This window comes from Hipposideros armiger, unplaced genomic scaffold (genome assembly GCF_001890085.2).
Source record: "Hipposideros armiger isolate ML-2016 unplaced genomic scaffold, ASM189008v1 scaffold_544, whole genome shotgun sequence".
In the NCBI taxonomy this organism is placed as follows: Eukaryota; Metazoa; Chordata; class Mammalia; order Chiroptera; family Hipposideridae; genus Hipposideros; species Hipposideros armiger.
In genome coordinates this window covers 1,206,096-1,227,955 of record NW_017731894.1, presented here as the reverse complement: position 1 = coordinate 1,227,955, position 21,860 = coordinate 1,206,096, and the positions used below count along the sequence as shown (strand labels likewise).

Sequence of the window (21,860 nt, the reverse complement as noted above, 5' to 3'; positions counted from 1 at the left end):
ATGAAATAGGTGAATCCAGAGAGTACACACAGGTGAGGGCTGCCTGGGGCTGGGAGGGGTCAGGGGAAGGACAGTTACTGTGCAGGTGCTCTCTGGGGTGATGGAATATTCTAGAATCAGTGGTGATGGCTGCACAACTCTGGGAGTACCCTGAAACCAACACGCAGTACGCTCCCGAGGCTGCATGTCATGGTGATGAACTACGAGGCACAAAGCACAATGCAAACTCTACCAGCTTTACAACCGCTCCCCCCACCACCACCACACACACACACCTGAGGCCCAGTCAGACCCACCTGTCCCGCCCACGGCTAAGCTGTAACTTGGTGAAGGACACGTCCCTCCAGGAGTGACCGTGGTAGCAGGAAGAACAAGCAGGTGGACCCTCCCAGAGCACTCTGCTCCCCTCACTCCTCCAACCTCCCTACATGGTGAGGAAGCTGAGGCCAGAGTCCCTGGCCTGTCCTGCCCACCCAGGACACGAAGTGGAAGGTTCTAGGTCCCGGCCCTGTAAGTGGTGCCTGCCGGGAGAGGCCACAGCAGAGAACTCAGGCGTCAGGCCGCCCCATGGCAGCCGGCACACACCCAAGGCAGGCCTGTGTCCTAAGCGGCTGTCACCACAGCCCTGGTGCACACTGCCTGCCACATGCGGCACTGTGCCCTTTCTCACGGCCCACTGCACGGCCAGGCAAACACGCCCCGCGAGTCAGTTCTGGAAGCAGGTTCCGGGTCGAGGGGTGGGCCCGTCACAAAGGCGGCTCGCTGCCACCGAGCGACCGGGCGGGGACGCAGTCATCTGGAACTGACCTGTGGCTGAGCCCTGAGCCCCAGACTCTTACCTTCCAGGAGTCTCGGTCGAGTGCCTTGAGGACGAGGGAGGCCAAGCGGTACTGCAGCTGCCCCGCCGTGTAGGATGACTCGGGGCGCCGGGGCGCCACCAGCCCGGGGTGGTTGCAGATGCGCTGCAGCCGCAGCAGGATGCTCAGCACGCCCACAAAGTGCCCGCTCTTCAGGGCCTCCTGGGTCCTGCTCGGGGACAGAGGAACCGTGAGCGTGCCAGGCCCCCCGCCGTGCCACTCCATAGTCATGCCCCACTCCCTGCCTATGGCTGACTCTGGGCCTCACTGCCCCTTCGACTCAGGACACACAGGACGGGAGCTGGGGAGGCTCAGGCGTGGGCGTGGCTCTCCGCGCATCTGACCATGGGAAGAGGACCTTCTAAAGGGCAGTGTGATGCATTTCAACCCAATGTGACGAGTGCATGCCGTGAAGCCGTGAAGGCACCTGCACAGCTCGGCGCGAGAACACTTGACCGGGAAAGGAGGAGGCTTGTGAGCGGCGGTGAGAGCACTTCTCACAGTGAGTCCCTGCGTCCCCTCTTGGCCCTAGGAACAGTGGGCCCTAACCCTGAGGTTCAGTAAAGAAGACAAGACACACAGACCTAACCACACAGCACACCACTACAATGCAGGAAACATGGGCTGCAGCCTGGAGTGCTCTGGAAAGTTCCGGCAGAGACCTCTGGGCGAGAAGCGGGCCACCCTGAAGGACAGTCCTGACAGGTGAGGCGGGAAGGAGCCATGGAGGATGGGCAGGCCAGCGGGTCTGCAGGCTCGGGGGCAGAGGCAGCATGGAGGGAAGAGAGGGAGATGCAAGGTGACGAAGGACAGCCAGTTTCTCCCCGAACACCGGGCTGATGGGACCATGCCCAAGGCAGGAAAGCCCAGAGAGAAGCAGGCTTAGGAAAGTCACCGGCATGACAGTCTGCACACATGCCTGCAGTGCTCAAGGGACAGCTCAGACAGCCACAGGACGTGGTCTTGGCCGTGACAGAACAGGCCATAGCACACGGGGCAGGGCAGGAGTGGGGTGAAGAGTGCCAAGCCCGCATACACTCTGCAGAGCACGGCGACAAGATCACAGACAAGCGACGTCTGCACGAGCATTGACGCACAAGACGTGCTTCAGAAAGGCGGCCGCAAACACTGGAAATGCAGGCTCCCTGCAAATCCAGGGGGACTCAGAGCCACGGGGGGCTCATAACAGAAACCGGTAGGCAGCAGGACAAGCCCAGCCGGTCCGCAGGGCTCTGTGCAAGGAGCAGAGATGGTCTCTGAGAGGGGCGAGCTCGTGTGAAGGCGGTGGGAACACGGGATGGTCACCGCAGAAGAAGGGAAGGCGCTGACTGGGAGCGATGCTCAGAGCCCACTCGAGGACCTCCAGACCATGACATCTACATGCACGTAGGCAGCGCCCCAGAAAGTCACTTATCAGGAGCAACAGTGGGGTCAGGAGTGGGAATGCTCACTGCCCGCCCCGGCCCAACAGGCTCAGGGAGGAAGGGGCACCCAGGCACAAGGGGCAAGTTTCCTCCTGCAGGCCCATCGCAGCAGATGCCACACAATAGCCCAGGCTCTGCTATCCCCAGTGGGTTCCAGATCTGGGGCCTCGCCTACAAGGCATACGGAGTGTCCCATACCCGATGGGCGGGATGACGCTGTCGTCCCCAAGTGCAAAGCAGCGCCATCCACTGGCACTACCGGGGAGCAGCAGCCCAGCCGACCCGAGCGCGGCGTGTTCCTGGACCCCATGGGAGCCTGTACCCACTGACGCGGGTCTCACCACGGACACCTGGTCTTCACAAGCTGAGGTTAGGATCCACCGAAATACCTGACCAATACCAGGCTTTACCAACGTTGCACCTTTCCCGCTCACACACGCAGGATTTCCCTGTACTCAGGGAGGACGTTTTATCACTGGGAATGCTGTTGGGGATGGGGGTTTTCGGGGCTCCTGCTCCCGACGGAAGTGGTAAACGGACTGCAGCATCATCGGTGCAGTCATCAAGGACTAGGGGACCACACATGTGAGTAGCCGTGAGTCCCTCACTGTCTTCACACACACAGGAATCACCCCGTGAGACCAGCGTGATGCACAGCAAAGCCATTTGCTGAAGGCGTACTGTGTGCAGCCACGACTCTGCCACATCACATACCCTGCAACGTGGCCTCCCAGCCCCACAGTGTCTCCTTATTTTACATGGGGGACGAAGCAGTGTGGGGCTGTGCCCAGGCGACTCAGCTGGTTGTGGAAGGGCCACCTGCGCCCCACACTGATGTGCATGCCGCCTCAAGGCAAGGCGCTAGGTCACCCCGGCCCCCACAGGTAGCGGAGCGCACAAGCCAGGTGAACAGGGGGTTGCCCCCCTGGCAGAAACGCGGGAGCTTGCTCTGGAATGCCGAGTGCCCTTCCAGCCACTGAGGTGCAGCTTGTGGTGACCCGTGAGCTCTGCGTGTGACTCCTCAGCACCCATGAGAGGAGAGACACTTGATCCCTTGAGCACAAATATACTCAAAATCTTCAAAACTACTAGTTATTTTTGTTTTTAAATCCTAACTCAGGAAAATGGAGAGCGTGATGGAAAGAGCCAAACAGGCCATGTGTGAGTATCACGTACCCCACGCCTCCTGAGCCCACAGGTGGCTGCCGCGACTACACAGCAGTCACTCTATGCCCTTCTGACTGTGCTGCCTGCGCCCCCACATACAGCAGCCCCCCATCCACAGCTTCACTTCTGTAGTTTTCAGTTACCTGCAGACAACCACGGTCTGCAAGTATTAAATGGAAAGTTCCGAAATAAACAATTCATAGGTTTTATGCTGTTCCGAGCAGCATGACAAAACCTCCCGCTGCCCTACTCCATCCCGCCCAGACGTGACTCCTCCTGTCCCAAGGCTCCGCTCCTCGCTGCAGATGCCCCCACCCATTAGTCACACAGTAGCTGGCTTGGTGACCAGACCCACATAGCGTCACCGGGCCTGCCTGTGTTCAAACCCCCCCGACTTTACTTCCTAATGCCCCAAAGAGCAGGAGCAGTAATGATGGCAATTCAGATATGCCAAAGGGAAGCTGTCAAGTGCTATCTTTAGATGAAAAGGTGAAATGAAAGTTCTTGACTTAATACAGAAAGAAAAAAAAAAGTGTTTGCTGAGGTTGCTAGTGTATATGGTGAGAACGGACATCCACCCGTGAAACTGCAAAGCTGTGTTACGTGTTCACAGGACAGACTAGAGGGGACTGCACTGGGCCCTGGAGCGGACCCCCGTGGGTCAGGGGACTGCTGTGCGCAGCCTTCCTGCCGGCTCCAGCTGGCTGGAGCCTGCAGTCCTAGGTCCTGTGCGTGGATGTGCAAAGGTGAGCTGGTCAGTCGGAATGTGTCTCCTGCGTGAACGTAACTGACACTGCAGGATGGGGCGGTGAATCCCGGGGTGCCTGCCCCAACTGGGTTAGCTACGAGGGACAGAGCCGCTGAGTGGAAGCAGGGTGGAAAGGGAGGGGACATACCAGAGAGGGGACAGCCCAGGCGAGCCTGGAAAAGCAGAAACCTGCCAGGGCAGGGCATCCCCCTGCAGACCCCCACACACCTGGCCTCAGAGCCCAGGAGGGGACAAAGCACACATGGCCCCACACTCACCCGGGCTGCAGGATGACGTCCTCATACAAGGCTTTCTGTCGGTTAGAAAGGCGGCACTTCAGAACATGCTCGAATTTCTTCGTCAGTTGCTTTTCCACATCTCTCTTGGTTCTCCTCAAAATAAACGGCTGGGTCACCTGAAAAAGGAATACAATCCTTTTTACTCTAGAATGATGTCACACACACAGTCATGCATGCCTCTCCAGGATGATGTCACACACAGTCATGCATGCCTCTCCGGGATGTCTGTCACACACACACAGTCATGCATGCCTCTCCGGGATGTCTGTCACACACACACAGTCATGCATGCCTCTCCAGGATGACGTCTCACACACACAGTCACGCGTGCCTCTCCGGGATGATATCACACACACGCACAGGTCATTCGCGCCTCTCCGGGATAGCACATTCCCCACCACGGGGGTACAGGGCCCGCCTTGTACCCTATGCAGCCGTATGACCACTTTGTGGTAGTAGTCCTGGCTCTCCTCGCTGGGGGCTTTCAGCGGGCAGTGCCGGTAGGGCCTGGAGACGCCCGGGATGAGGAAGTGCACCGTGGTCCACAGCTCCAGGAAGGTGTTGTGCAGGGGCGCGTCTATCAGGAGCAGGCGCTGCTGGCTGCACACAGGGCGGGCGTGCCTAAGTCCAGGGACCAGGCTGGGCGCACACCGAGCAAAGGGGCTGCGCTGGGTTTGTGGGGCTAACGGGCACGCGCCTGGGGGAAACAGGCTGAATTAAAGGAACACTCTGGGTGTCCTCAGCTCGACGCGCTGTGGACAAGGGGATGTTCGTAGCTCAGGCAATTCTGTGTGTGCCTGCAATCAACTAAAGGCCTTCGAAAAGACCTTCACAGAGACAGGGGCACACACAACACCGAGCCGAGCGGGTCAGACCTGTGCAGGGCGAACACGGCTTCCCAGTGCCTTTCCGTCAGGCCCTTGACGCGCTGCATCTCGTCGATGACCAGGCAGCGCCAGCGTACGCGCGCGAAGGCCGGGTAGCCCCGGAAGAACAGCTTGTAGGACGTGACGCACACGTGGAAGCTGTTGGGCTCGGTCCAGCCCTGCACACACAGAACACAGCCTCAGCCGTCTTCTCCCCCCGTCTCCTAGAATCAGTGTCTGGGGCACGCTCCCAAGTTTTCACCACTGAATTAAGGAACCTGTCCCCACCATGGTCACCGTGCTTGTGCTTCTTACAAACTTCTTATCACTGCGCAGAAAGGGGCTGAGTGCATGTTTTTATGGCCTTTGCCTCTAGGGGTCTCCAGCAGTTGTGTGGACAAAGCCAGAGGCCGCTTTGGAGATACAAACAACTGTTTTTGGAAAACAGACTGTCAACTATGAGAGGATCCTGCAGTTGGGACCAGCTTTTTAAAGGATATAATCTGAGCAAGGGGAAAACATGCTAAGGAGACGGGAGGAAATGTGGAGATCTATGCTGTGACAGGCTACATTATGAGCTTCTTAAAACAAACACCCAGAGACACAGAAAATACATTCCAAGGTATCACTTTTGCAGTAAATGATTGTCAACACAATAGTCTAACGATAAGCCAAAATTTCATCTTTGATGGGAAGTGTGATCTGTATGTAATATGCTCTTCCTTAGAATCTAGTACTTGAAACCACGGGGTGGAAAAAAGAGAGGAACACAGTCCAAATTCGTCCTGGGTGCTCACTGCGTGTTACAGACACTCCTCACCACCATGTGGGGATGAGTCTATAGATCTGTAATTCAGAACCGAGGGGCACCAGGCTCTCGTCTGTGTCTGGAGAGCCAACGGGCCTACGGTGTGAAGAGCTGCAGCACCCCCAAGGCCCATGTGAGTCTGGGAGGAAGTGCCCTCAGTTTCTGGGCAGTGAAAACGGGGCCGCTGCACCTGTGGCCCTCCTTCTAGGGAGTGACCAGTGTCAGGTGGAGTCAGTGCTTTCGAGGGGCTCCGAATCGAGGGGCAACTTACAGGGCGGGTCTCTCACAATGATTACACTAATAAACAGGCACACCCTGACATTTTGAAATTTGTCTCCTTCAGGAATTAAGATGGTTTCCTGTCTTGTTCTGTTCCTTGTTTAAACTTAAAATACCTGTCTCTTTGCTTTGAGTTCTCTGTGGCTGCCAACATATAAAAGGGTTTTGAGCCCAGGACACCAACGCTTCAATTCCAGCTCCCACTTGAGGATGTTACAGCTTCTCACAACGACAAGATGAGGGCCCCAATTGCCTACACAGGAGAGAAAACACTGTGTTTCCTCTCAGCTAAAACCACTTGGCAGTGCAGGCCCCGCGCTGTGCCGCTCAGAGCAGTTCAGCAGGTGTGTCGGAAGTCCCCGTGCGTGATGGAAACAGCCATCCAGGTGGCACAGGCGTCCTCTCCACCATGTAACCTGTAGTCAGACGGCTCCTCCCCACACCCACGGGAGGCTGCCATGGACGGAGTCCAGGCCTGAGTCTCAGGGGCACTCCGGCACAGAGGGGCTATATGAGTAATTACCCAATGAAATGATTTATTCAGAAACCTGGCGAACCCCTGTGAGCATGGGGGGAACACCCGCCCTCAGGGAACAACGCTCAGAAGCAGGCCGCAGGGTACCCCACAGCCCTCGGGGCTGAGGCCTCCTCCAGCCCCCCGTCATGTCACATATGGCTCGTGGTGGGTCCCCAACCTCTAGTCAGAACACCTAAACCACCTCAAAATATACGGCTTCAATTTCATTCTGAAAAATAGGGCTTTTAAAATATTAAAGTGACACACATAACAAATTCCAAGTTTTGTGCTAGAAATGAAGCATAAACCAAGTCAGGAGCAGGAAATGACAGGCCTGGAAAACACCCGCAGTGCACACCCCGACAGCCATCACTGCTGACGGGCGCGCTACGGCCAACACGGAAGAACGCCAAGAGGAAACAAATAGGCTAAGACGCTGTGGCCAGCTGGATGGGGGAGATGGGGCTGGGGGTGCGGAAGCTGAAGGGACGGCACGAGGAAGACAGCGGTGGACCAGGGATGCTTTCCAACCAGCCCATGGTGGCGCTCGGCGGCAGCAGAAGGGGCTGACAGGCAGTGGGACTCAGGAAGTCCCAAGGCCTCGGTCACAGCCTGCTGGGTCTCACATGACTGACGTCAGATTTGGAATAACAGTGAGTCACCCCCTAATGGTGACTGTGATTGAGTCTTTTGCTCATTCATGCAACCTGTCCCCTCGGGTCCTGGACCAGAACCCAAAGCAGAGGAGGCAGGCCACCCCACCCTGGGCCATGCACGGCCTGCGGCTCAGTCCCCACAAATTCGTTTCTCTTACCTTCATTACAAGCCAGGTGTGCAAAAAAAGCGATGACCTGCACTGTTTTGCCCAGCCCGGCCTCATCCGCCAATATGCCATTGAGATGCTTCCGGTAGAGTTTGGCCAGCCAGTCCAGGCCGACCTTCTGGTAATCTCGGAGCACACCATACAGCAGAGAGGGGGCGCTCACCTTCACCTGCAGTGACAGACAGGCCAATGAGCACTTCTCAAAAGAATTGCTAGAACTTTCTCTCCAGAGGGAAGTCCGGGCACACGACAAGCCTACTGGAAAGTACACAGCAAGAAGGAAAAGGCCAGTGTCTACTTCTCCTGACAACTCGGGCAGGTGGGGTCAGCCCTCCCCCCCGCCCCCCCATAAAGTGGAGCGCCTCACCGGGGTGCTGATCCGAGCACTGCCCTTAGGCAGCACAGCTTCAGCCATGGCGGTCACCTCCGCGATGTCCCTTGTGTGAGGTCTCCCAACACCCACTCTCTCAGCAGCTTTGAACTGGTCCATGACGAATAGCGAGTCGATGACGACCACGTCCTGCCGGCTCTCCTGGTCACCTGGACCATCTTCTGTGTCTGTGAAAACAGGATTTGTGACTGCTGTGACAGTGGTATGAGCCTACTTAACTTTTTTTTTTAAGGAAAAAAAGCTGACAGAATCCAAATACTTGAAATAAATACAGAATTAAGCAGCATTTTGTTTTGTTTTTGACCCACTTTATATACCTAACAATGCTATCCAGATAAACTGGTACAAACTCTTACAAAACTACCAAGCCTAGGACCACCCTGGAAAGCCCTGAGGTAAAAATGGAAAATACGTCTGTAACAATTAGGAGCTAGTGTTGCCAATAGATTTATGGGCACCCAAGGTCTTAGTGGCTGTCCCTCCACCACCAAGAAAGCAAAAATCAGAAGTATCTCCAAGGCAAAAGCATGGAGCCCCAGCCCTTCCCCGCCTCTGCACTCACAGGCATGCCTACCAATGACAGCAGTGGGATGAGAGCGAGGAAAAGCAGACAGTTTGTGGTACAGTCTGTGAATCTGTTTGGAATGTGTAACAAATTCCTTATAAAGGGTGTGTGAAACAAACACAGCATAGCCTGAATAAATGTGGTAAAAATCTAGCTCCGCAAAACAATGACTTTCATAAACGTAAAGAAAATCAATTGTTCACAACCTGATCAAGTGCTGATAATTGTGCCAAGTTTATAAATAAAAATGAAAAGCACAGAATAAAACTCTTCAATATAAAATTACATGTTAAATACATTTCCAACTCCTTTCATCAGGCTAAAAGAAAACGAATGCAGTAGTCCAACTCTGGTGAAGCACCCTCCTCCCTCCGTAAGCAGTTTGTTTTTAAAGCTGAACCCGCTGAAGACACTGAAACAGACCTTCGTCCTCACTCGTGTCCTCACTGCCAGGGGGAGGTTGGGGCCACTGGAAATTCGGCAAAAAGGCACCTTCATACAACTTCATCAAATCAATTAAGGGCAATTCAGCTGGAAAAGATTGCAGGAAGAAAGGTGGTTACTTCACATCAACAGAGTCCGGCAGCTGGGAAAAAGGCACAGCCCAGGGCGGCCACAGCAATGGGAAAAGGGCCTTTTTCACATACAGTCCTTCTCCGGGCTTTAAATAATTCCTTGGGAAAAGCATGTATTTTCTAAAGACTCATTTATTTTTTTTCCAAAAACTAAAAATAGCCCATTATTGATACAAAGTCTAAAATAGTTTTATAAAGATTAGAATCTTTGAAATAAAATGAAGAAAGTCAATTTTTATTCATAAAAGAATAAATATTTCTGAAACAATCTAATAAAGTAAAACCTACTAATAAAGATAAAAATACTATTGATGGAAAATAATTGATGGATATGACACAAAAATACAAAATGTCAACTAGAAGTCAAACAAAACAGAAAAAGCGTTTGGAAAGCACAGTAACAGGCTGTTATCCTTTCTGTGCCGAGCGCTCCCCGTAACTGTAGAAACCCCAGCACACACGGTAAAGCCCAGACATCCGGGAGAGGATAAGGACCTGTGTCACGCACACACTTATAAAGGGCTCGTCACGTAGTTTTGTAACTGAGCATCTCGGGGAATCAGACAGTACACAGTGTGTCCCCAACCAAGTCAGCAACCGCCTTGAAACCTGACTCGCTGGTGAATACAGTGAAGTAGGTGCTCCTGACTGCGGTGGTGGGGCAAGGGCCTCACACTCCTGGAAACCAGTGTGGAGGCTGAGGAGCTTGAAGTGTCATGGCCGACCTCATCTGCGCTCCTGCGTCTGTCGGGGTGACCAGGACCCTGGGCCCGGACTGCTGTTTCCACAGCTGTTCCATGGGCGACAGGAAGGAGGCAGCACTGCACTGTGGCCTGTGACGTGTGGCTCTCTGCATGTGCGTTATGTCAATAACAAGTGCACACAGATGCACCCCAAAAGCACATTAAATCACCGTGCATTTAAGGCTAATAAAGTCCAGTGGCTCTGCCTGCTGATGACTGAGTGGCCCCCATCTGGCTGAAAAACTGCAGACTCCAGGTGGTGGGACATACACGTACGTGGGTGTCAGAAAACAGTTCTTCCAACTGCTCTGTACGTCTGAATGTTTTCCTAACAAAATGCTGGCAGATGCACATGTACATCACATAATGACTAAGTAGGAAAAACGGGAAAACAGAAAAAGGAATCAGAGTAACAGTATCCAGGAAGGGGTCTTGGCACAAACTTAACACAAAGAAATACATCAATAGCCTTCGCTTACGTAAACGAGTTAGAAGATACACTGGGAGGCAAGATTCCATTCAGAGAGAAAACTAAAGATGGAGAATTAAACTTAAAAAATGCACACCGTCTACTTGAAGGAACTGCTAACCAGTCCCTGAGGAGCACGAGAGGCCTGGACAAGAGGCAGAGCCTGTGAGTGAGAGAAGCTCAGCATCATGGAGGCTGTGGCACCAGACCCACGCAGGCCAGGGTTGACCCGGGGGACCGCCAGATGGTGTGAAATGCCAGGGAGTGGCTTGCAAGGCTTGTCAGAGATGCTGCATGATCAAGGGTCACTTGCTCTGGAGAGACCAGCCACCACACATCACAAGGACGCCCAGCAGCCCGAAGAGGAGGTTCCCACGTGAGGAACTGGGCTCACTTCCGCAGCCGGCAGGCCTGGCACTAGAGGCCAGCCACGGGGACAGAAGCCAAGCACTCATCTGATGGGAACCAGCCAGAAGCAGCGGCCAGGCTGCTCGTCAGCACAACTAACAAGTCACGAAGCTAAGTCCCTGTACTCGGAAAGCACCAGTACAAGGATACTGAAACAGTGCAACTGAAAGGCTGAGAGGGCACTAAACACAATCCTGGATGGGAACCAGGAGACCAGGACAACCACCACCACATGCTGCCTTTCCGGTGACAGTGTCCCTTTCAGGTCAAGAATAAGCCAAAGGCCACACCTTACTGCAGGAAGAGGAATGAAAGGCCAGGATTACGAAGAGAAAACTGCCATTGTACAGAGAGGGAGAGCTTGTAACACAGAATTAACGTGAGAGCTCAGCGAAGTTGCTGGATGTCAGATCAATAAATAAAAATCAACTGCATTTACATACCAGCTACAAATTAAGAAGGTAATTTGTAAGAATACACCATTTACTACAATTTCAAAAATATAACACAAAGAAAAACAAATCTAATACAAAATATGCAAGCATAACATTTTATTGAGAGTTAGTTAGGACCCAAGCAAACAGCAGAGCTGTAGTTTGATCACAGACTGGAAAAGCTCAGCTTCATAACGACACCCATGAATTCAAATAAATTCAAACCAAAATGCCCAACTGGTTTTTCTGTGAAACTTGATGAGCTGATTCTGAGATGTAGCTGAATGAAACAGGCCCCCAAACAGTCCAGACTGTCCTTAGAAAACACCAGGCAGAGGGGCGCAGCTGATCAGAGCTCCAGAATTATCACAAAGCTGACCAGTGGAACCCTAAAGGTGCCAGCAGGAGCCGAGCACGCCGGGAGACCTGCCCCATGCGCCGGCGTCAAATGTCAGGAGGAGCGTGGGCTTGTCACAGGGCATTGGGCAGCCAATTGGCCACTTCACTACAGACAAAGTCATTGTCAATGGGTTAAAGACATGGATATTAGAGTAAAAACAAAAAACTTTAGACAATACAGGAAAGCTTCCTTAAAATCTTGGGGTAAAAAGGTTTTTACAAACAAGGTTGATAAATTCAACTATATTAAAGTAAAAAGGTACAATGAAGAGAATGAAAATGAGAAAGGTCACTGCAACGTACAACTGAGAGGAATTCATGGCCAGAATGTGCAAAGGACACCGACAGGGCAGTTTGGAAAAGAACAGCCCACGCCACAACAGGCACGGGCAGAGAGGGGCCCGTAGGGGCTGCGCACCACCATGGGGGGGCCATGCTCACCAGCCGAGGGCAGATGTGCTGCGGCCGGATGCCAAGGGTGCCGCACACGCAGGCTTCAGTGCAACCGCCCCACTCAAACTCCGCTCAACCCTGTCACGCCAACCAGGTATTATGCACCCTCCCGCCTGGGCCCTCCGCTCTGAGCGAGAGGCCATCTGTGACAGGTTGCACGTGGAACACTGCAGCAGCGAGAATCAGCGAATCCGTGTGACAACATGGGGACCACCCTGATTCCGTGTGCGGCTCCGACACATGCCAGTGAAGCAGCATGTCCAGGGACACGTGTAGGAGCTAGGGAACAGTGCCGCCACAGGGACCAGCGTGAGACTCGGGCGCTGTCACCGCTGGGATGGGGAGAGAGGCGGGATGGGTGCTCTGCTCTGGCACGACGTTCGGTGTGCTGGGTTCTTCCATCCCGCACGCTGTGACACGCTCTTTTCCACGTACCCAACGCCTAATGAAGCATTTCAGGAAGACGCACAGGCCTACCTTCCTTGGCCAAGTCTGACAGCTCTGTCTGGTGGTCCACAAGCCCCTCATTCGCTTCTTCCTCTGCAATTGTCTCCTCCTCGTCTTCCACTGAAACGGAAATGCCAGTGCCGGATGTCACTTCATCTTCTCAATTACACATCAAACGCTACACGGCTTCCAAAATGCTCTGCACTGCTACTAGAGGAGTTAAAACTAAGCCTTGTAACTTCACAGGTTCAATTCGGAAAGGACCATGTACTGAGTGGGCAGGAGACAGAGACCTCCGGGTGTGAAATCCAGCCTGCTTTCTTTCCTGACTCAACGGGCCTGCTTGGGCCGGACCACAGGCTGAGGTGTAGCTTCTCGGCTACCTGGGCTGTGCTGCAGGACCATCCCCAAGCGTGCCTCCTGGGGCCGCTGTGAATCTGCCATCGCCCACTTCGACTCCCTCAGAGCGGTCCTGTGCAGCCGCCATCTCTGTACCCTGCGCCCCACGCCCGGAAGCTGGGCTCCTATGCATGGGAGCCGACCAGCCCCAGCAGTATGTGTCCATCTGTGGCCATCGCCCCGCCGAGCAGAAGCCCTCGTCACCTGGGCCCTTGCCAAGTGGGCCACACCTCTCTCCCACCTGCCTCAGCCCCAGCCGGCTCCTTCCCGAGTAACTCACTGCCTCCCTTCCCTAACGCATGCACGCACATGCTCAGTCCCACACTCTCCCTGCTCCACAGGCCAGCGCCTTAGGTCTTCGAGGAAAAGCCCCCCCCCCCAAGCCCACAGCCCACAAGGGCCCCAGTGGTCCCGGCTCATGGCCATCCTCGATGTCATGGCTGCCCCTAGTGGTGTGTTCCCCCCCCCCTCCCCGCCACTGCTGAGTTCAAGCACTGCAGAGGGGATGGCAAAGGGCCCTGGGGACAGACCTTCCTCATCAGTGAGGGATGTGCTCGCTTTCCGTTTTCTTGCAGGTGCTCCCAAATCCTGAAACAGAACCAGAACGCACACATGTGATGGGAAAGCACAGGATGGAGACCAGAGCAGAAATAGGTTTAACATGCCTCTCGGGGGCAGCATGTGCGAGCCTCTGACAAGTGTGCCGCTATCAGGCCTCTGGTGACAGGAAGGCCTGGGGAGTGGGGCAGGAAGATGAAGCCCACGCTGCCCTCAGCTGCACCTTCCCTCAGGGCCCAGTTAACCCCTATCAAAACCAGCTTTTCTCCAAGGGAGATTGACTTTACAGTGACTAACTCAGCATACAGTTTCTCCAGGTAAAAACGAGGGACTCCATTTACAGACACAGTCTGACTCACCCTGCTGCCACCCCCTTACACACACAGTTCAGTGACAGTCCTGAACTTACCAGAACACTTTCCGGTAACACATCAAGTCCCTTAGGTCTCGACTCTTTTCCTAGAGAAACAGATCACTACAGCTGTGGAGGGGCATCTCTGCCAGTCCCGGCTGCACCCTGCTGATGTCTCCTCTGTGAGGACACAGCAAGGCAAGTCCCGCCTCCCCCTGGTGACAAGGGCAGCAAGGCAGCGCCAGCCACAGCTCCACACCCGCCAAGGGTGCAGAGACCTGCCTGCAGGACCCAGCCAGACGTCTGGAGAGCGGACGGGCTGGACACAAAACTGCTCTCTTAGGATTTGTCTGGTCTTACAGCTGTGACTTCAGCAGTGGTCACCTCTCCATCTATTTCCTCACCCATAAAACGGGAGGCACAATGTCCTCCCCACCCCATCTCCAGTGACGCCACCTCACTGGTGCCTGGTCTCCACCCGTGACAGGGCAGCTACCGTGGAGCGCCGAGAGGCAGTGCATGGGCCACACAAGGAGGACTCCACAGTCACATGCCTTGGGGAGTCCATGTCCCCGCCCAGGGACCGCCTCAATTCTGAGAGCACCCCAAAGCTGATCAACCTGGGGGTGCTGACTCATCCAGCAAAGCTCAGAAGAGCTGAAACATGCAGCTAGAGCAGCTCCACTGAGAGTAGCGTGTCCATCGCGCAGACCACGTGCTTGCAAACGCTGAGCACACAGCCGCCCTGGGCGGCCACCTCGTAACAAGGTGCCCGATGAGCAGGGAATCAGGCAAATGACAACCCCAAAAAGGTAAGGCTTTTTCCCAAGTATCATACCTTTCCTGAACACTTTCTGTAAATTTAAGGCCTTCTTCCTTTTCTCTTCTAATTCTACTTGCAGTTTTATTTCCACCACCTAAACACAGAAAGTTAAACGAAGTGTGTTACCGACGAGGTGAGCTAACACAGCTGCAGGACGCCGTGTACGGAAACCTCCCAGCTCACACACACTGTCGTCCCAGCCTCATTCCCATTACTTCAGAAGGAAGTTCCCCGTTTGGTCCTTTTCATGTATTTTGTATCTAACTGTATCCTGCCCAAATTCTGTCAGGTAGTGAAATGAGAATTTTTTTAAACGGAAGGGGAGACAGAGCAGCCATTCTGGAAATAAGCTCCTTTAGTGACCTACGCTGTTGGAGGGGCCTCAGGGAGCTCACAAAGCCCGTGGGGTGCAGCCGACGTGATTTACACACAAAGAGAAACAGACGAGGGCCCCACCTCCTGAGGAGCCAGCAGTCCCGAAGGCACCAGGGTGGCGCGGGGCCCACCTCGCGTGCTTTCTAAGGGACACGGAGGCACCATGTCATCACCACGCTGTTCAGAGGCAGCTCGCCAGCCCTGACAGGCTAGGTTTCCAGGACCCCACTACTGGCAGCCTTTACCTGTTCGATGTTTGACCAGAAATACTCAATTTCTCTGGCAGCTGAGGCAGCTATCCGTCTCAGCCGGCTCTGCTCCTCTCTCTTCCCCCTTTCCTCACGGAGCTTCTTTTCCTCATGATGCCGCGCTACCGTCCTGACGAGCTAGCAAAGAAGTCCAAAACTTATGTTTTACGCTGTGTCACGCTATAAGAGAGTTTCTCAGAAGTCTTCTCGGGGCACGGCTCCATGCTTCTCAGTGAGAGCAGCATCTGCTAGGACGGCCTCGAGAGAGCTGCGCTGCGAGGCCCACCGCCCCAGGCACTGTGACCTCCTAACGCCCAGTGGTTGAAACCCACCTTCCTGGCAGCGGCCACTTTCCACCTCCTCTCCTGGGCGAAGTCCGTGGCCATCCACTGCATCTCCTCTAGCAGGTAGTCCCAATGAGCTCTGGGGCGCGGGGCCTCCTGCAGCCTGGGCAGCCGCCTAGGGGACCACAGGCCTTCCTTCCTCAGCTCTGCTATTCGCTGATGGATCTGGTTTTCCTGCGGGGACCGGGTGGGGGAACACGCAATTATTAAGTGTGTTCCACTCATTCAGATCCCAGGTCTGTGAGCCCCACTATGTGACAGTCTCAGTCACAAAGGTCAGAAGGGGCGGGCGACTTCTCCTGGAGCCACAGGCGCCCAAGCAGCGGTCCTGCCGGTCTCAGAACTCGGAACACAGCTCACACCATGCCCCGGCGGGGAACTGCACGGGACAGGGCAGCCTGGAATCTGCTCTCACCCCAGCGGGAAGGGGGGACGGGTCAAGTAGGTCGGGCCACACACGATCACTGGGTTAAACCTGGTACAGGCGGTGCTGGGTTTATCCGATCCTCCCAGTGTGGGTTTCTTTTAACTCCTCTAATGAAGCTGAACAGAGGCACTACTCAGCCTCCCCAACAAACAGCGCCATCGGCTCGGCCGGGACCCTCACCGACCTGGGGACTCTGAGCGCTGCCCCCCAACCTCATAACACAGCCCGCCTCCTGGTCCCTCAGCTATGGCCTGAGGTGACAGCAGCCCCGAACGCTGGCTTCAGCACAGAAAAGACCCCACACAAGTCTCCCTCCTCCAAGACAGGCCAAACTACTTGGTTTCAATCTTGGTTCCCGCTGATTACAAAGCAAGTGGACTGTCCTTACTGTCAGGTGTGCAGCTGTCAAATGCTGCATCCTGAGAGATGAAGCCAGACGCATGTCACAGTGTCACAGTCGGAAGGCACCCAGTCTCCTTACCAGTGCTATCTGTCCTGCTAGCTTATCCTGAGAGGCGTCTGGGGGTGGGGCGGCATTCTGAGCTGGGCTCTGTGGCTTTGGCGGGGCTGACACAGCTGCCCCCGGGGACCGGGAGGTGACCGGAGACAGCGACTTGCTGGCTGCTGAGGGTCTATTCACTGGGGAGGCCCGTGCAGGCGAGGGTCCTGGGCCTGAGCCGCTGGTGGGAGCAATGGCCGAGGCTGAGGAGGTGGGTGGGGGCCGCTGACAGGGCTGCGCGGGGTCCACAGGGGGTCTCGTGGACGTCACCGTCTAGCAGGCAGAAAAGAGGCGATCAGGTGAAGATGCGACTCCAGCTCCACTCACAGCACCCAGACACCAGAGACAGCGTACGGGCACATGTGACGGCACCGATGCCTCCCCCACAGCCACGCAACCGAACACAGATCACATCCACAAACCACGATGACACAAACTAAGTTATATTGGCCAGGAACACACCCTTTAATCCACAAAGCCCCATGAGACTCCATTATAAACCCCACATATTGTCTTGTGTCATGTAAGCTCTTCCTTTTTTTGTTTCTGCCTTTGCTTTTTTCAGCCTTTCTCCTGTTTTTCTCAAGGGTTTTTTTAGAAACGTCCATTGTGCAAGTTGCCTCTTAGCTGAACGCTACCGAACGCTCATCCTGCAGATTCGCTCTGAAGGGCGCGTACACAGCTGGTGGCCTTCCCGAGAGATCAGGGCACAACTAGGGCCCTTCCCTGACTGAAGGCGAAGATCAGCCCAGACAGCGGTTCTGTCGGGAAGAGGGGAGCAGACAGCAGGGCAGGCCAGCTGCACTATGACCCGGGAGGGCCGAGGGCAGGCAGATGCCACATGGAGCCACACCTCCGGGACCCAGAACAAGCCAGACGTGCCTGTCTTGGCGTGCGGCTTCTGCCTCTGCAGCTAAGGAGCTCCCTCCTACTTCAGGGTTGCACACTGGTCGGTCGCAAACCTCTGGAGAGAAAACCCGACTGGCCGCAACACAGCCGTCCCTGCATGCCCCAGGGCTGCTCTCGCCTTCAGCAGCAGAGCTGAAGGACTGCGACGGGAACCCCCCACCTGCAAAGCCTCAAGTACATTTATACCCCTCTTGGTGGCCTTTAGAGAAAGCCTGCAGCCCCTCCTAATCGAGAAGGGACAGGTTTCTGTGGATTTGGCAATAAGCTTCTTTAAACTCAGGTTCCACAGCTGATTCCTCAACAAAAGTCCGGTTCACAGATCAGAGAGAAGCCTCAGTGGCACCTGGAGTCAGCATATGTTCACAACCCGAGGCCCACAGTCAGTGACGCCCACCCGGTGGGTGTCCCCTCAGGGCGGGTGGCCAGAGCTTCACCTGCACCTGGGCTGCACTCACAGCCTCCAGTCAATGGCTAGTTTACTTGGCCTCCCTGGCCTCAGTCTTCTCATGGGGAAAACGGGGACAATTATCTGCTCAAAGGGTTGCGTGGCAGAAGAAAGAAAATGCCGGTAACTGCTTCTCTGGCCTGGCGCCCGACGCACGTAAGGAGAAAGTGCTCTGAGTGACTGGTACAGAAGATCACACTTTGCCATGGAGCTCAAGGAACCAGAAAGAACCTGAGCGCAAGGCCCACCTCGGAAAGCCCTTGTCAGTGAGAAAGCGGCTCCTGAACACGTGTCTGCAGGGCGTCTAAGGGGGCAGGTGCCCTTGGGGGTAGCCTGGCAGGCAGCTTGTTGCAGCCGCATGGCCTGCTGCAGCCCCGCCACCCCGAGCTGCATCTGAGCACGGCCCCTGATGTCCACCTTACTGGGCAAAGCGGTGAGAGACAGTGGACACAGGCCCTTTGCATGGCTCTGTGCTGACAGCAGCAGCAAGAACCGCACTGTTTTCTGATAACTGAATGACAACTATAATCACAGGGCCTGATGAAGCCATGCTGCGACTGCTGGAGTGGGAGAGCAGGCTGCTGAGGGCAGCGCCTTGCCATCGGGTCACACAGGTGGCTCCCTCCCCCCCATGCCCAAGGGACAGAGCACAAGGGCGCAGAGTACCTGGGGCTGGCACGGCAGCGGTGGGGCCTGCATCTGCGCCTTCCCGGGCATGGGCACGTGCAGGGCCGGTGGTGTGGGCTGCGTGGGTGCAGGATGCTGGCCAGCGGAGGGTGCTGGGACGGGTGCATTGGGTGGTGGTGCCTTTGCCTGTGGCTCTGCCGGCTGCGGCGGCTGTGGGAACTGCAGTGCCGGCGGCAGGGGTGTCGCAGGGAGGCCGGCCGGGGCCAGCCTGCTGGGGAGCTGCGGGGGCGGCGTGTGCAGGCTGGCGGCGTTCTGCACCGGGGGCCCTGTGGACGGGTCATACTGCTGCTGGTTCGGCTTCTGTCCTGCGAGCTGAGCGGCCTGGGGGGCAGGAGGCATCCCTCCTATAAGACAGGGGAGGCCCCGCAGCACTGACCCACACAGCTCAGGAGCACGTAGGGGGTCAGACCACCCATCCTGTCCCACCCAGCACACGCGCAGATGGGAAGTTTAACTGGCGAGAGCACACAGCTATAGCAGGTCTACCTGCAGGGGAGCACATAGAAGAGGAAGAAGGCGCCTGACCTCTACCTGTAGTGTCACGCAGGATGGTGTTGGGGACACGCAGGGTGTTCTCAGAAAGACACACAAGTGCAACTGGAGACGCCTGGGGACGGGGCACCTGGGGCCCAGCTAAAGGGCTGAGGCCTGGTCTCGGGGGCGCGTCCCACGAATGACTGTGCTCGGAGGCACCAACACGCTGGCCCGGCCGCACATCTCTGGCCTGGAGCTGCCTCGGCCCTGCCCGCACTCCCTCCTGAGCTACAAGGGCAAGCGCTGGGGCTGGGGCTTACCTTGAACTGTCGGCATTAACTGCTGGAGAGGAACTCCCGTATTCACCCCTGGGTGCTGGAAAACTACCCCTTGGTGACCAACTTCAAGTCGAGATCGCTTAGATTGCTCTAGAATAATTTTCAGAAAAGGTGCAGTTTGATATAAAAATAAAACCATAAAAGGAGTAAAAAAACATGTGTAAGTGCTTTCATAATATTTAAACAGGGAGACCTTTCTATGCATGAACCAAAATCCAAAACCATATAATTTTTCATTAAAAATTTGCAAATATAAGAAATAGTATCAAAAAAAGGCAAAGGACAAGCTACCACCTAAGAGACAGATGTGTAACACACGGTGGCAAAAGGCAGGTCTGGCCAACGTTCAGAAAGCTCTCACAGGTTAACACGGAGTGCTGACAACCAGACGAAATGGGCAAAGAACACAGACAGCAAGCAGAGGACAGGCTCAGAAGGCCGATACACAGGAAGATGCTGTGGAGCCTTATCGAAATTGAAGAAATCCACATCGAAACAAAAGATTTACATGTTCACCCCTCAGATTCACAAAGATTAAGAGAGCAATCATACTTAATACCACGGCCCAGATGTATGGGAGCGGAACCGCAGATGGGAGTCAGAGCTGGGCCTACCCCTTAGAGGGCAGTTTGGCGTCACCAACACTCAACTGCACATGCACCCTGATCTAGCAATTTGGTTTGTAAGAGCTGTTCCTTTTGATAAATTGACAAACATGCAGGAAAAAAATGTAAGATAGATGTTCAACACTGTGTTGATTAGAACAGAAAAAAGGTGGTGCTAACAAGGGCTTGATAAATTAAGGAACCGCCCATGCAATGGAATACTATGCAGCCATCAAAAAGAACAAGCTAGGAAAGCTGGCCCAGTGAGTTAATATGAAAGCTGTAACAGTGTTCAGATGCTCACATTTGAGTTTTTCCAGCATGCTCACATTTGAGTTTTTCCAGCATGACAGAATGACACACAGGTAACAATGCTTGTGTGTGGACAGATGTTAACCACAGCTACCTCTGTGGTTAAGGAGTGAGCAGGAAATACCAAACCAGAGGTAGGCTTAAGTTGCACCCTTTGAGCCGTTCACAATTTTAAAGTATATTAAATTTGTAATTTGAAGAAAAAAATTCAGTTTGAAAAAAGGAATGACAACTTGAAAAAGCAGATGGTTTTACATTTAATCGTATCCTGAGGATTAAAGAGCCTAAAAATGCACTTAGAAAATCAACACGGAATACTCCCACTCGACTGACAAGCCCCTGCGTCAGTACACATGAACAGCTACAGAAATACCTTGTTGAGCTGGTACTCGTGATAAGAAAAATTAACTTCCAAAGCAGAAACTAACCAAAACCAAGTTCTTCAGCGTTCACGCTTTAGAAGCGTGTGGCCACTACACCGTAATCCCCACTGAGAAGCCCGTTGGTTTTGAGGCAGCCTGGGCGTCGGACATACCTGCCGGGGGTCCCGCCTGCTGTCTCCTAAAGGGGTCCGTTTCTATGGCACTTCCAGCCCCTGTCACCAGGCTCCCTGGGAGGCCTTGCTGCTGAAAAAGAAATAATTTAAGTGCATTCCAAGAATGAATAAAACTACTACCAACATAATCACCCCAAACATTAGCCTCACTCCTTTTTCATAACAGAAACGTTATCTACCCAATGTATTTAAATATGCGTATGCAATGTATGTTTCCATATAGTAACTTGAAGTTCTAACTTACCTCTGGAAGAAAAAAAGGACTTGTAAAAGGTGTACTATTCAGGTTTGAAATGGATTTCAGACCAATGCAAACCTACAGTCCTTATGAAGCACACTGGCCCTGCTCACAGAGCGGTGGCCAGAGGGGAAGAGCCAGGAGGCATTGCTCTTAGATGTAAGACTACAGCTGAGCCTCCCTGGTCAGTCACACAGCCTGACATCACTCATCTCCCCAAAAAACAACAGCTGAGTAATAGAAAGAAAGGCTGCAATTGTTTTCCTACTGGAAAATTACACGAAAACCCCAATTAATAAGTCTAATTAACTTGGATCTTCGAAATGGTATTTGGACAGTTAGCACCCCACCCACTTGATACACGCAGTGTGTGCAACAGATAGAGGTCATGTGAAAAGTCTGCATGAAAAGCTACTGGCCAAGACAGAAAGGAGCCGAGCGGGCACCCTACACCTTTCCCGTCTCTGCGCCATCCTTCAACCTAACGCCCACTGGTTGCTAATTTTTAAAGGTTCAATTATGTCCACTCTACTTAGCAAGACATTTTAAATGCAAAAGTTACAGGCGCCTAGGCAAAGCCACGGGTCTGTGTGGGGGCT

At 54.2% G+C, this 21,860-nt stretch overlaps 1 protein-coding gene across 9 annotated transcripts in view; it reads right to left on the bottom strand.

Moving 5' to 3' along the window:
- EP400 (E1A binding protein p400) overlaps positions 1-21,860 on the bottom strand; it is a 91,496-nt gene that overhangs the window by 45,906 nt on the left and 23,730 nt on the right. For 6 of the 9 annotated variants that reach the window (XM_019668929.1, XM_019668933.1, XM_019668932.1 and 3 more), the window contains 18 exons: positions 21,003-21,093; positions 19,533-19,640; positions 18,718-19,082; positions 16,680-16,970; positions 15,760-15,945; positions 15,425-15,565; positions 14,820-14,898; positions 14,039-14,088; positions 13,602-13,659; positions 12,703-12,792; positions 9,168-9,275; positions 8,156-8,346; positions 7,780-7,957; positions 6,565-6,701; positions 5,371-5,540; positions 4,921-5,095; positions 4,475-4,611; positions 840-1,026 (listed from right to left, as the gene is read on the bottom strand). In XM_019668929.1, the coding sequence (XP_019524474.1) occupies positions 840-1,026; positions 4,475-4,611; positions 4,921-5,095; positions 5,371-5,540; positions 6,565-6,701; positions 7,780-7,957; positions 8,156-8,346; positions 9,168-9,275; positions 12,703-12,792; positions 13,602-13,659; positions 14,039-14,088; positions 14,820-14,898; positions 15,425-15,565; positions 15,760-15,945; positions 16,680-16,970; positions 18,718-19,082; positions 19,533-19,640; positions 21,003-21,093 (2,742 nt within the window). The remainder of the gene's footprint in view (positions 1-839; positions 1,027-4,474; positions 4,612-4,920; positions 5,096-5,370; positions 5,541-6,564; positions 6,702-7,779; positions 7,958-8,155; positions 8,347-9,167; positions 9,276-12,702; positions 12,793-13,601; positions 13,660-14,038; positions 14,089-14,819; positions 14,899-15,424; positions 15,566-15,759; positions 15,946-16,679; positions 16,971-18,717; positions 19,083-19,532; positions 19,641-21,002; positions 21,094-21,860) is intronic. The other 3 variants (XM_019668930.1, XM_019668935.1, XM_019668936.1) reach the window with 1 other exon arrangement.